The sequence below is a fragment of the Pseudorca crassidens genome, chromosome 11 (genome assembly GCF_039906515.1).
Source record: "Pseudorca crassidens isolate mPseCra1 chromosome 11, mPseCra1.hap1, whole genome shotgun sequence".
In the NCBI taxonomy this organism is placed as follows: Eukaryota; Metazoa; Chordata; class Mammalia; order Artiodactyla; family Delphinidae; genus Pseudorca; species Pseudorca crassidens.
In genome coordinates, this window is record NC_090306.1 from 43,894,658 (window position 1) to 43,910,354 (window position 15,697).

Sequence of the window (15,697 nt, forward strand, 5' to 3'; positions counted from 1 at the left end):
GTTAGGACTCCGCACTCTCACTGCCAAGGGCCCGGGTTCCATCCCTGGTCAGGGAACTAAGATCCCACAAGCCGTAGGGTGTGGCCAAAAAGAAAAAAACATGCAGAAGACATCTGCAGATGAGTGATCTCCAGTGATGATGATCACCAAGGAGCTCACCAAGTACATCCATGAAAGAGTCATCTTCAAAAATCTGTCACATCCAGGAAGCAATGATGTGAGAAAATGCAACAGTGGTAGTCAGTAAGAACTTTCTCCTTCCCTTTCCCTCTCCTCCCTTCTCAGAACTGTAATCCATAAGAGGTCCAATGCCAGCAAGCTGGAAAAGTTGGAACAAAAGCACTAGGCCACAAGAGAGAAAATAAGCTGTTCATGTCCTCCTTCCCTGACTGTTAAGTTGCAATAGTCTAAGCTGGAAGAGAGGAGAACTTTAAAAGAAAATTAAAGCTTTATTATACATGGTTCTGGACATTTTAATTACCGACTAGATAAACTTACATTATTAAAAAGTTACCAGAAATGGGGACTTCCCTGGTGGTCCAGTGGTAAACAATCCATCTTCCAATGCAGGGGACACGGGTTCGATCCCTGGTCGGGGAATTAAGATCCCACATGCTGCGGGGCACCTAAGCATGCACACCACAATTACTGAGCCTGAGTGCCTCAGCTAGAGAGGTGTGCCCACAAACTACAGAGCCCACACTCTCTGGAGCCCACACGCCCCAGCAAAAGATCCCGCATGCCACAGTGAAGATCCCACCTGCCGCAGCTAAGAATAAATATTCGCGACGCAGCCAAGAATAAAATAAATAAATAAAATAAATATTTTTAAAAATACTATATAAAAAAAAAGTTACCAGAAATGTCATGGAACCATCTAGGTTTTCATCTAGAGGTAGGGTAAGAACTAGCTTCACTGAATAAATGTAAAGGGATGTAAAATCACTTTGGAAAATAGCTTAGCCATTTCTTATAAGGTAAATATACACATCATACAACCCAGCAATCCCACACCTGGGTATTTTTCTAGGAGAAGTCAAAACTTACATTCACCCCAAACCATGTATATGAATTTTTAGAGCAGTTTTATTCATAATTGCCAAAAACTGGAAACAACTCAGATGTCTTTGACCTGGTGAATGGATAAAGTAATATGGTATAGCCATACAGTGGAATAATACTAGTCAGGAAGTAAAAGGAAATGAATTACTGATACATGTAACAGCATGGATGAACCACATGAATTATGCCAAGTGGAAAAAGCCAGATTCAAAAGATTGCGTACTGTATACTTCCATTTATATGACATTCTGGAAAAGAGAAAACTATAGGGACTGCAAGCAGATTGGTGGTTGCCATAACTATGCAAGACTCAGAACTGTACCCTAAAGAGGTTAAATGTATATACATTATACCTTAAAAAAATGTATACCTTAAAAAAAATTATACCTTAAAAAAATGTGTATACATTATACCTTAAAAAAAAATCTATGGAAAGCTCCTTGATTCTGAGTACTTCCAAACAGTAAATTGGAAGTAGGAGTCTCACTAATTTTGTAGGATTTAGCATGAGTAAGAAGTGAATAGTTAGGTCAGTAGTATATCTAATAGTTGAAGCTAGCTGTGGAATGGAGATAAAGGAAATATTATTCAAAGAAAATTTTATACATCTTGTCCCAAGCACTATAGGCATTAAATTAGCAATGTTATCTCTCCAAATAGCCTAAGTTAATTAATTTAATTACTCAAAAAATGTAAGGGAAAATGGGAGACAAAAAGAAAGCTGCTTTCTGATTATAACCTATAACTTAGGAGTCATACTTATTCAACTTAATGGTTACATTTGATTTGGTTACTTTTTTTCATGAACGCTTGTGCTCATGGTATATGATTTTATATTGTATACATTATATAATATTTTTGCTATTACTTTACTTTATTATAGAATTTTAATTGTCTTATTTCATGGTGTCTGCTACCTAAACAAATTGATGAGTTAACACTATTTCTTCTTACCCCAGGACTTGGATTTCACCAGAATAAATCAGACTGCTCCCACAAACTCTTTCAGGTTACAAAAGTTCCATTTCTAAATTCTTAGCTTAGAACATTAAATAATTCTCTTACTTGAGAGAGGTAATGGAGACTCCAAAACTCTTCACTTCCACTAGAATGGTTTCCAATAGTTTCAGTGAGAATCTGGTTTAACAGAATTTGGAAATGTGGAACCACATGACCACCTTACCTGTTCTCTCCGAGTCTCTTCAGTGCATCCTGGGATACAAGCACCGAATTTACTTCAGATTTGGCCTAGATATGACAACTGCATTTAAGGTCATGTTACTGAATCATGAAGTGGGCGAAAGCATTCTACTACGGTCTTTCTGGTTCTTCCAGTAATAAATCCCTAAGGGTGGAATTCAAAGTGGACCTATCTAGTGTTAGATTAGGTTTCATGGTATTATAACTGCTTTTTGTCTGTTTGTTTGTTTGTTTATATTATTCCAGTAGTGACATCTATAGGCCTATGAAGAGAAACACTAAAAGACTAATGTTGAATTTACCTGTACTATTTTATGGCTGGTGTGAGTCTGACCTCACACCAAAAAACTACTTTTGGCGACTCCCTGGTGCTGTAAGAGAAAGTCAGGTTAGGGAAACAAAAGGTATGTGACCAAAGGCCCAATTACCAGAGTGCTCCCTCCCAGTCCTTAACTTACTTTGGTTGAATGCATGTAAGAGATCTTCTGAACGTAGAGTGAACATCTAACTGGAGCAGCATAGGAATATCTGGGTACCCACCCAGCTGGGCCCAGAGTGATTACATTGATGTCTTCTCTGTTATTGGGTAACTTGAAGTGAATAGATCAGCATTCCAGATGGCTTCCATTTGGTCTTCTTGTCTAGAGAATCAGAGAACAAGCACCATTTGGAAGCGTCAAACTCTCCTGAACTCCATAGCCATTCAAAAGATATAATTCCTATTCTCGCCCCTTCTCTTCACCACCACCGTGTCCTATAAAGCCCCCCTGGAACCAAGGAACATTAGCTATGCCCACTTTGACCGAGAGATGGATTAAAACAGCAGAATTTGCAGAAATAACGTTTTTTCCCCCTGAAAGTTGCATTTCTGACTTCACCTACTAATACGTTTTAAAACGACTTTCTTAGCTTCATGGAGTATACACTCCATATGCAGGCTATGTTTCCCCCACAGCAGTCTTTTCCCCTTCCTTCCCAAAGTTCCTACCTTCTTAAAAAAAAAAAAAAACAAGTAATGCTTCTAAGTTTCTTCACTGTGTGTATTAAAATAATTTGTTTCTTCATAAGGAAGAATCAACTTCACTTTTTTTAAGGAACTCAAAATTAGTTATTAAATATTTAAGTAGAAATAAGCCTTTTGCTAAATTAGCTAAGAAAATTAATATTCTCCACTGAACCATATCAAAACTGTGGAGAAGGGGAAAGCTCTTGGGCAGGAAAAAAAATCATGTGGTCCCAGATATTATCCAAAGAAAGTTTAATGTCAGTCTTTCCTACCACATACCTGAACTTATTGAATATGTCATACTTTTTGTCCTCTTCTTTTAGGATTGGCTGTTGAACAAATTTGGTAGAGGCAGATATTTGCTTCTTTTTGATGATCAAAGGGATAGGTTGATTTAGATTCAATTTATATATCTCTTGAAGCTAAACATAAATAAATCAGAAAAAGGAAATCATGAAAAGAAAGGGCCAAAGTCTTTAGGAAGGTCTTCCTAGCTGGCCTTAGCTAAACTATGACACTTCCTTTTCCTTGGAAAAAGAATTCTCTTTCTCCAGGCCCTTTCTCCCTTCCTCCTGCCACTCCTCGACCTCTACCTGCCTCCAACACACAGTTTCAGAGTTGGCAACTGTGATGTATAAAAACCGTGGTCCTGCATTAAGTTCTAGTTTTAGTCCTCTCATTTCCCAGCTTTGTGACTTTGGGTTAGTTGCTAATTTTATCTGCACTTCTTTCTTCTCATTTCTAAAACAAGAATAATAAACACAGGGTTCTTATGAGAGTTGTGTAAGACAATATATTCATCAGTTGTGAAACATTGTGCAAATATAATGATAGCTAACTTTGACTGTCAGGTGCTTTCTATGTATTAATTTATTTGATATTTGCTACCTTATGAGATAGGTGCTATTATTATCCTTGTCTTCTTACATATGGGGATATGAAACTCAGAAAAGTTAAGTGGCTTGCCCAAGATCTCTTAGCTAGTATGTGGTGAAGCTGATTTGAACCCAATCTGGTAGCAGAACCAACCTCTTGACCACCACTCTGATTCAGTGTATTTATTCATTTCTACCCTTTTCTTCCTTTTTGCTTTTTCCCCTCCCTTCTTGATGCCTTGATACCCACCTCATCATCTAGATTCTAGCTTCCCTGACCCCAGACCCATATTAATCCCCTGAAATGCCCTAGACATTGTAATTCCTGTCAGACAGTTCATGACACTGCCAATTCATCTTGCTTTACTCCATTAACATTGGTCGTATTTTCCAAACCCAGAACTGTCAAAAATATCCAATTTTTGAGGTCAGAGAGTTTTAATGTTTAAAGTGTACTTCTAGGGACTTCCTTGGTAGTCCAGTGGGTAAGGCCCGTTGCTCCCAATGCAGGGGGCCCAGGTTCAATCCCTGGTTGGGGAATGAGATCCTGCATGCATGCCGCAACTAAGACCCGGTGCAGCCAAACTAAACTAAACTAAAATAAAATAAAGTAAAATAAAATAAAATAAAATGTAACTTCTTGGGTGTTCCCTGGTGGCCTAGTGGTTAGGATTCCAGGCTTTCACTGCTGTGGCCTGGATTCAATCCTTGGTTGGGGAACTGAGATCCTGCAAGCCGCGTGGCATGGCCAAAAAAAAAAAAAGAAAAGAAAAGAAAAAGTAACTTCTGGAAAATTCACAATATGTCTATAATGAGAAGTCTCTCTGTACCTTCTAGAGTAGCAAGTAAACTAATCTTGTAAATTATTTACTTTAGTAAAAGAAAATGATGTATAAATATTCCTAGAACTCCAAGAATGTTCCAGAACTCCATGCTGGAGAAAATAATGGGAGCATATAATCCCAGAACAAAGAACTCTAATCTCAGCTCTATAACTTTTGGAAGGTATCACTTCCAAAAGCATACTGATGGTCATCTCAGAGAGGGCTCTGAGACGTAATTGGGTGGATGTCAGAGTTTAGCAGGATCTTCTGTGCCTTGTGCTATGTAAGCAAATTAAGTAAACCCTTATCTCCATTTTTTGTAAATGCATATTAAAACTTGCTTTCTGATAGTTTTGAGGAATGTAACCACCAAGAATCAGCTGGAGAGCAGTGAGCTCAAGAGGTTTCATATCTAGAGGCTGGTAGATGTGGGTTGACTAGGAAGGAGTTGAGCATTTCTGGAAGTCCCTCCTATTCTAACCTTTTCTCATCTAGAGAGTCCAGCCAGTATTCCTGTTGTCAATTTAGGAGTTTCACTGAAGTCACAGTGTAGTGGATTGAATGATGAACTCCCCAGAAGATATGTTCACTCAGAACATGTGAATGTGGCCTTATTTGGAAAAAGGGTCTTTACAGATGTAGTTAAGGATCTCAAGATGAGGTCATCCTGGTTTAACCAGATGGGTCCTAAATCCAATGACACATGGCTTTGTAAGAGGAGAACATAAAACACACTAGGAAGAAGGCCATGGGAAAGACAGAGGCAGAGATTGGAGTTGTGCAGCTACAAGCCAAGGAATGCCAAGGATTGTCTATAGCCACCAGAATCTAGAAGAGAGACTTGGAACAAATTTCTCCCTCAGAGCCTCCAGAAGGAACCAACCCTGCCAACACCTTGATTTCTCGAACTGGCCTCCAGAACTGTAAGAGAATACATTTCTGTTGTTTTAAGCCATGAAATTTGTAGTATGTTATGGTATCTCCGGGTAACTTATTTTCAAAGCCTACCACTTTGCCTTTTCTTACAACACACTGGGGAGAGGGAAAAGAAAACAGATTACCTGGCTGAATAAGTACGTCATTTTCCTCAGGCACTGATTCTGTTTCTGCTGTAGCGACTTCTGCTTCCCTGTGCAGATCTGCATCACCTTTTTTTGATAGTCATCAATTCTGCTCAGCATTATGTAGAGGTTCTGGGTCTCATAACCTCTCCCAGTATTCTGGATGGCTTGTAACCATTTAATTATGTTGTTTCTTGGAAAAATTAACAAGAATGAGATTCATATAATTACTGACACTAACTCAGCAAACCTGGTGTCACCATTCTCATCTCATCCTTAGTAAGTAGAGAGAGATAGTATAGGGGTGGCAGGCTTGCTTAATGAGACCTTAATCTAGTTCCCTATATGACTAAACTTTCAAAACTCTATATGACTGTCAAATTTTCATTAACTCCTCACAGAGTTTTTAGTGTTAAAATAGTGTTGCTCATTATTTTTTTAATATATTATATTTTAGTATTGATATGTATACAACATATAGAAGGTACTTAATACAATTATGAAAAAGAGTGTCCTTGCCTTCAAAGCACTTACAAGCCAGATTAGGAGACTAATAAATTGTGTCAGAGAGAGAATGAAATAAATGCTAAATAGCAATTTAGCTGTTTGAGCAAAAAGGAAAACATAATTAATTCTAATAAGAGGAATAAAGAATGCTTCGTAGGAAGATATTGAATAGGATCTTGAGGAACAGTCATAAAAATGTAGTACTCTCTTTACTGTAATGTAGTAGGCCACAATGTTTGGGCCTCCAAAACATAGTTTTTTGCCATCCCTATTCTACAGGAGAGGAAAAGGATTCTGAGCAAAGTTAAGTAATTTTCTAAAGTCACATAATTGATAAATAACAGATTTCGGAAGCAAACCCAGATCTTTTCTCTTTCCACAATACCAGTATTTTTCAAAGTATGGACCCTAATCACCTGGACTGAATCATTTTATTGGGGGTGGGAGGGTGGTGCTTGTTGAAAATGCAGATTCCAGGGTGCATCCCTAGACCTTTTGAATAAAAAATCTTGGTGGTAAGCTTCAGGATCTGTATTTTAAAAAAAATCTCAGGTAAAACTTATAGCCACTGAAGTTTGAGAAAAAGGGGATGAAGAATTCCAGGTTGAGGGAACACTATAAATAAAGGCAAGACAATAAAAGTTATATTTTGGGAGTGGTGAATAGTCTGGAACTTTTAGATCACAGATATGTGAAAGGATATAGTGGGGGATGAGACTGACATAGCTGGATCATGAAAGGCTTTAAACAGCATATTATGGAGTTTGGATTTTGGGGGAGGTAGGCAATGGGAACCCACTGAAGACGTTTTTCTGAATATATGTATTTTACATATATAGAGAGAGGGGGAAGGGAATAACTCTTAGGTCTGTTTGTGGGTTGTAATAGCTTAGAACCTACTGTATATATGGATCATTTAATACTTAAATATATTAACGTTCTGAGTTAATTTTATATTTTTTTATTATTATTATTTTTGGCTGCGTTGGGTCTTCATTGCTGCGTCCGGGCTTTCTCCAGTTGTGGTGAACGGGGGCTACTCTCTGTTGCGGTGCAGGGGCTTCTCATTGCAGTGGCTTCTCTTGCTGCGGAGCATGGACTCTAGGCACGTGGACTTCATTTGTTGCAGCACGCGGGCTCAGTAGTTGCGGCGAGCGGGCTCTAGAGTGCAGGCTCAGTAGGTGTGGCACACGGGCTTAGTTGCTCCACGGCATGTGGGATCTTCCCGGACCAGGGATCGTCCCCTGCATTGGCAGGCGGATTCTCAACCTCTGCGCCACCAGGGAAGTCCCCTTGCAACCATTCTTTGAAGTAATTATCATTACATCAATTTTACAAATTTGAGTCAGCACATTTGAGTCTTAGAGAAGTTCAGAACTGGAAATTCGAGCCAAGTTCTTCCTGACATCAGAGAAAAAGCATGATCAGAATTTGGATATAAAACTATTACTACCCTCCTCCACTGTTGGTGGGAATGTAAATTGGTGCAGCCTCTATGGAGAACAGGATGGAGGTTCCCTAAAAAACTAAAAATAGAGTTACTATATGATCCTGCAGTCCCACTCCTGGGCATATATCTGGAGAAAACTCTAATTTGAAAAGATGCACGTTCTTTTGAAAAGATACATGCACCCCAATGTTCACAGCAGCACTATTTACCATAGCCAAGACATGGAAGCAACCTAAAAGTCCATCAACAGATGAATGGTTAAAGATGTGGTATATATAGACAATGGAATATTACTCAGCCATAAAAAGAATGAAATAATGCCATTTGCAGCATATGGATGGACCCAAATTTTATCGTATTAAGTGAAGTAAGTCGGAGAAAGACAAATATCATATGATATCACTGATATGTGGCATCTGAAAAAATGGTACAGGGAATTCCCTGGTGGTCCAGTGGTTAGGACTTCATGCTTCCCTGCTTCCACTGCAGGGGACATGGGTTCGATCCCTGGTTGAACTAAGATCCTGCAAACCACATGGCAAGGCCCAAAAAAAAGAGATAAAAATGAACTTATTTACAAAGCAGAAATAGACTTATAGACATAGAAAACAAACTTATGGTTACCAAAGTGGTTACCAGGGGGTGGGGGAGATGAATTAGGAGTTTGGGATTAACATATACACACTACTATATATAAAATAGGTAAACAACAAGGACCTGCTGTATAGCACAGGAAACTATACTCAGTATCTTGTAATAACCTATAATGGAAAAGAATCTGAAAAAGAATGTATATATATGTATATATATTTATACGTATATGTGTATAACTGAATCACTTTGCAACGAACACAACATTGTAAATTAACTATATATCAATTTTTAAAAATTAAAAAATAAATAAATAAAAATACTTTATTGCTAAAAAATTCTAACAGTCATCTGAGCTGGTAGAGAATCTTGCCTCAGTGCTGATGGCTGCTGACTGATCAGGTGGTGGTTGCTGAAGGTTTCGGTGGCTTTGGCAATTTCTTAAAAAAAGACAAAAATGAAGTTTGCTGCATCCATTGACTTGTCCTTTTACGAATGATATCTCTGTAGCCTGCAAAGCTGTTTGATAGCATTTTTTGTTTGTTTGTTTGATAGCATTTTATCCATGGTAGAACTTTTTTTTTTTTTTTTTTTTGCATTACGCGGGCCTCTCACTGTTGTGGCCTCTCCCATTGCGGAGCACAGGCTCTGGATGCGCAGGCTCAGCGGCCATGGCTCACGGGCCCAGCCGCTCCGCGGCATGTGGGATCTTCCTGGACTGGGGCACGAACCCGTGTCCCCTGCGTCAGCAGGCGGACTCTCAACCACTGCGCCACCAGGGAAGCCCATGGTAGAACTTCTTTTAAAATTGGAGTCAGTCCTCTCAAACCCTGCCACTGCTTTTTAACAGCTAAGTTTATGTAGTATTCTAAATCCTTTGTTGTCATTTCAACAGTCTTCCCAGCATCTTCATCAGAAGAATTTATCTCAAGAAACCACTTTCTTTGCTCTTCCATAAGAAGCAACTCCTCATCTATTCAGGTTTCATCATGAGATGGTAGCAATTCAGTCCCATCTTCAGGCTCTACTTCTAATTCTAGTTCTCTTGCTGTTTCCACCACGTCTGCAGTTACTTCTTACACTGAAGTCTTGAGCTGCTCAGTTACCCATGAAGGTTGGAATCAATTTCTTCTAAACTCCTGTTCACGTTGGTATTTTGCCTTCTTTCCATGAATCATGAATGATCTTAATGGCATCTGGAATGGTGAATCCTTTCCAGAAGGTTTTTAATTGACTTTGCCCAGATCCATTATCTATGGCAGCTACTGTATAGCCTTACGAAATCTATTTCTTAAATAATAAGACTTGAAAGTCGAAATTACTCCTTGATCCATGGGCTGCAGAGTGGAAGCTGTGTTAGCAGGCATGAAAACAACATGAATCTTAATGGAGATTAAGATTAATGGAGCATCTCCATTAGAGCTCTTGGGTGACCAGGTGCATTGTCAATGAGCTGTAATGTTTTGAAAGGAATCTTTTTTTTCTGAGCAGTAGGTCTCAATAGTAGGCCTAAAATATTTAGTAAACCATGTTGTCAATAGTTGTGCTGTCATCTAAGCTTTGTTGTTTCATTGATAGAACATAGCCGAGTAGATTTAGCATTTTAATTTAGCATGGTTAATGAGCACTGGCTTCAACTTACAGTCACCAGCTGCGTTAGCCCCTAACAAGAGAGTCAGCCTGTCCTTCAAAAGCTCTGAAGCCTTGAAGCCAGGCATTGACTAATCCTCTCTAGCTATGAAAGTCCTAGGTGGCATCTTCTTCCAATATAAGGCAGTTTTGTATACACTGAAAATCTGTTTTTTAATATAGCCACCTTCATTACTTATTTTAGCTAGATCTGGATAACTTGCTCCAGCTTCTACATTAGCACTTGCTTCACCTTGCACTTTGATGTTATGAAGAGGCTTCTTTCCTTAAACCTCATAAATCAACCTCTGCTAGCTTCAGACTTTTCTTCTGCAGCTTTCTCACCTCTCTCAGCCTTCATAGAATTGAAGAGACTTAGGGCCTTGCTCTGGATTAGGCTTTCAATTAAGGGAATGTCATGGCTGGTTTGATCTTCTATCCAGACCAGTAAAACTTTCTCCACATCACAGTAAGGCTGTTTGTCTTTCTTATCATTCATGTGTTCACTAGAGTAGCACTTTCAATTTCCTTCAAGAACTTTTCCTTTGCATTCACAACTTAGCTAACTGTGCAAAAGGCCTAGCTTTCAGCCTTTCTCAGCTTTCAACATGCCTTCCCTACTAAGCTCATTCATATCTAGCTTTTGACTTAAAGTGATAAAGTGAGAGACATGAGACTCTTCCTTCCACTTTAACACTTAGAGGCCATAGTAGGGTTATTAACTGGCCTAACTTCAATATTGTTGTGTGTCTCAGGGGATAGGGAAGCCCAAGGAGAGGGAGAGAGATGGGGGAACGGCCGATTGGTGAAGCAGTCAGAACACACAAAACATTTATCATTTAAATTTGCCATCTTATATGGATATATATGGTTCATTGTGCCCCAAAACAGTTACTGGTTTCCACCGACAGACACACACACACACACACACACACACAAAACTTTGCTTCTTTCTTCCTTTCTTTATCCTGCTAGACTCTCTGCCTTTGCTGCCTTACTGACTTTTACTAGTTCTTTGAGACATAGTTCAAAGGTCTGGACTCCTAGAAGCTTTACCTAACTCTCCCCTCTCCTCAGTTCTCTTGTATAGAGTAGGTGATATATTCTTTCCACATCATACTATATAATCATCTGTTTGTATGACTGTCTCTTAGTAGACTTTGAGTGCCCTCAAGGCAGGGTTATGGCTTATCCATTTTTGTATCCTTCCACCCTCTACCCCCTGGGCCTAACCCAGCCCCTGGCATGAAGTGGATATTTTAAATGTTGATGAATTAAATGATAAGTTAAATCCTATCTAGTCACCACAACATTTAGTATCTTTAAGAACTTTCTTCAATATATATGGAAATGAAATGTTTCATTATCAGCATCTGGTGTAATTTTACATTCTTTCCATCATTGCTTTTCAGGTTTATTACACTGATCATGTGGTAATACAACTCTAAAACTGTATTTTAGCATTTAAACATGGACTCTTTACTTACAAAGGTTCTACAAAACTTTCTTTATTCAAAAATAGTTTATATTATTATACTTTATGTTTTCTCTCCCATATAATGTTAGAATCTTCTTGACTCAGCCATTTTTATTATGGAATCTTTCATCTGTCAATATTTAATTCCTTGTTATACCTGTTGGTGATTTGATTATTATAACATTAAATATTAAAGAAGAGCTTTCTGCAGAATGAACAAATTGATCCTTGATGGATCAATTATAAAAGTTATAAGTGTATAAATTAAATATTGTTGTGAAATGTTGATCTATATATTTCCATTTTTAAATGATTTTACTAAAACAGGTCACATCGTGTCACTTAGATCTTCAAAATCTTCACTAAAACTAAACAAACTTAACTGCCATATAAAAATTAAGAAAGTTGTCATAGAATTCCCCCCAAAAGTACCAAGCCCATATAATATCATAGGTGAAATCTACCAAACTTTCAAAGAATAGCTAATTTTATCATTAAACTGTTCCAGAGCATAGAAAAAAAATAAGCTTTCACATTTTTTAAATGATATAAACTTAAAATTATACCAAAATTTGACAAAGATAGCACCAAAAGAAGTAAACCACCAAACTTACTAATGAATATCAATGCAATTAAAATCCTAAATAAAATATTAGCAAATGTAACACATTCAAAGAAAGGTACAACAAGGACAAATTCCAGGGATGTGATGATGGTTTAAAATAATTAATCATATTAATAGATCTGAGGAGAAAATATGTTCTCTAATAACCATGAAAATGAAGTGCTGAAATCACATTTAACAAAATGTGATTTAATAAATTTAACAAAATTCAACATCCACTCTTGATTAAAAAAAAATAACAAAACAGGAGCTGACGGATACTTTTTTAATATGATAAAATGTATTTCAACCCAAAAGCCAGCATTTTTTAATGACATATACTAGAAAAATGTCCACTATCACCACTATAATAATTAGCAATGAAAGGACTTACATTTTGGCATTCTGAGTTACAAAGGAATGGAGAAAATAACCCCCCTCAAAATGAAATTGACTAAGGTTAAAGTTGTTTTGTAACTTTTTCAGAAAGGAGAATATAAATATAAACAATCCTTTTAAATGTTCTTGAAGGTGAGTTTTTCCTAGAAAAAAATAACATGGGACCATGGAAGGGCACTACTAGCTGTTACTCAGGGCAAGTCAAATGAACAAAGATGGCCTTGTGGCCACATCACCAATATTTTTTAATATAGTTCTGAAGGTACTAATCAATTCAGGTAGACAGGGACAGAAATGAGATGTTTAAAAGTTGGAAATTCTAGATGTAAAAAATTATTATTTGCAGGTGATATGATTATGTAATTGGAAAACTCAAGAATATCAACTGAAAAACTATCACATGCTTTTGAATACAGTAAGATGGCTGCATACAAAATTGATATAGAGAAATCTAGCCTTCATTTATACAAATGACAACCAGTTAGAAGGTATCATAGAAGAAGAGAGTCCATTTACAATAGTAACAACAAAAATAAAAACTAGCAAGATATACACTTATGGCAGAATATGCAAGAGCTAGATGAAAACTTTAGAATGCTCCAACAGGACACACGCACACACACACACACACGTGCACACGCACACACACACGACCTGAACAAAAACAAAGGTATATCATTTTCTTGAACAGGAAGACTATATTAGTAAAGATAAACTGGGTTTTGCTGTTTGTAAACAAAAGTTTACCTGTTGCTCATACTACAAATCCATCATGGCTTTGCAGGGAATGAGCTTCATTCTATACTCTCAGGAACACAGGCTAACAGAGCAGTCATCACCTTGAATACTATAGGTTATCATACCAGAGGAAAAGGAGACTCTAGAGAGTCTCAAACTGACAATGACAAGCTTAGTACAGAAATGATACACATTAATTCTGTTCACATCTCATTGACAAGTACTGGCAAATAGTACTAACTACCACAAAGACTCAGCATCATAAAAATAAAACTGCAATAAATAACAGAGAATAGAAGTAACTCATCTATATGCAATCAATAAAAAATAATAGAAAATCCAGTTATGGACTTAAATGATACAACAATTTATGATGAAGCTACATTCAAATCAATGGGGAAAAAGGTAGATTATTTTGTAAATAGTGATGGGGGGAGTGAAAAACATCACACCTATATCTCACAACAGAAAGCTTAGAATCGAAGACTTAAATGTAAAACAAACAAACAAAAAACTAATAACCAACCATAAAAGTACTAAAAGCAACCTAGAAAGAATTTCTTTATATTTCTCATAGTGGAGAGGGCCTTTCTAAATATGGTACAAAGCATTATTGCAAATATTGATATAGGGACTTCCATGGTGCTCCAGTGGGTAAGACTCCAAGTTCCCAGTGCAAGAGGCTCGGCTTCGATCCCTGGTCAGGGAACTAGATCCCGCATACATGCCGCAACTAAGAGTCCGCGTACCACAACTAAGACGTCCACATGCCACAACTAAGACCCAGTGCATCCAAAATAAATAAATAAATATTTAAATAAGAAAATATAAGCACATAAAAATCAAAATTTTTTTAGAAAGCAGAACCCACCAAAAGCAGAGTCAAAACACAAGTGGGGGAAATTTGGCAATTTATGTCACAGACAAGGGACTAATTTTCCAAATATTTGAACAGGCCCCACGAATCAATTAAAAAAGCAACTTGACAACCCAATTGAAAAATGGGCAAAGTATTGAATAGAATCTTCGCAGAAAATAAAATACAGATGGCTCTTAAGTCTATGAAAAGATGCTTAACCTCAACCTATAATAAAAGTAATGCAAATTAAAGCATTGAAATGCCATATTTTATCTATTACATTGGCAATGAACCAAAAAACTGATAATATTTCATGTTAGTCTTGATGTGGGGAAGTACTCTTTTATAATGCTGACCAATGTATAAATTGTTACCAGTTGGAAGTTACCATTCTTCCAGTTGGAAGCATTTCTAAACTTCTGAAGTTGATATTTTGGAGATCAACCATGATCCACAAAATATACTTAAGCATGTCTGCTAGAGATATAAATGAATGAAATATGTTATAAGATATTTTTTATTTCCTAAAAAATATACTTCCTTTTACTATCTTAAATATGCTTCCATTCCACAGACCTTCTATAAGAGAATCTAATCTGACAAATATGTATATACTTATAGGGCAGTGAGGGAGGATATTTGAAATCAGGACTAAACCTGATTTCAGAAAACTGGACACACAATATTTATATCTACCTTGCACACTGGATCAGCCTATAGGCAATGTACTTGTGGAATAGGTATCCCAGCCGAACTTTGTCCGTATGAAGTGTCTCAATTATGAGATTCCTAGCTGTTGTGTGTAGTTGTGAAGGGAGTATAGAAGCTTTTGTCACCTGATTTAAGAGAATCAGGTTCTTCCGCTGAGCCTCCACATCAACAAAATAGTTCTGTTCTTTGAGCTCTTGGGGATAGGAAGTGGGCACCATCATCTTGGTTTTCTGGGTACCTGAAAGTGAGGTCAGTATCCAGGGCTTATCTATAGGGGGAAATCGGGATTTCTGGTCCCATTCAGAAGGTGAGCTCTGTGATGTTTTGGGTAGTAAGAGAAGGTAGTGATATTACAGGCTTAATGAGAGTAGGAAGGGCCCCCTCATCAATGTAAGGGGTTTGGGATACTGGTGTCCTGTAATCAGTGAGATAGGACTTAAATGTTCTAAATTGTTCCATAGCAAAAGGATCTCGGGGGTCTCTGGATTTCTTCATAAGTGTCAGAGACCTCTGATATTTGGAACTTCTTAGTGGTGAAAGGGGCTTGAGGTACCTTGAAACTTGGAGCACTGGGATGGACCAATGCTGTTTCAGGTTTCAGAGAAGAAATAATTGACAATCTTTCCTTACTTTTCTTAGAGACAGGAGAGGACAAATTTTTCTGGGGCTTTCCAGGGGTTGAGGGAGCCCATAGTGTAGGGCGT

At 37.6% G+C, this 15,697-nt stretch overlaps 1 protein-coding gene across 1 annotated transcript in view; it reads right to left on the reverse strand.

Moving 5' to 3' along the window:
• FAM186A (family with sequence similarity 186 member A) overlaps positions 1-15,697 on the reverse strand; it is a 42,654-nt gene that overhangs the window by 9,899 nt on the left and 17,058 nt on the right. Inside the window, 6 exon segments of the mRNA XM_067698588.1 lie at positions 2,721-2,903; positions 3,548-3,690; positions 6,029-6,221; positions 14,979-15,320; positions 15,322-15,473; positions 15,475-15,695. Of these exon segments, the coding sequence (XP_067554689.1) occupies positions 2,721-2,903; positions 3,548-3,690; positions 6,029-6,221; positions 14,979-15,320; positions 15,322-15,473; positions 15,475-15,695 (1,234 nt within the window).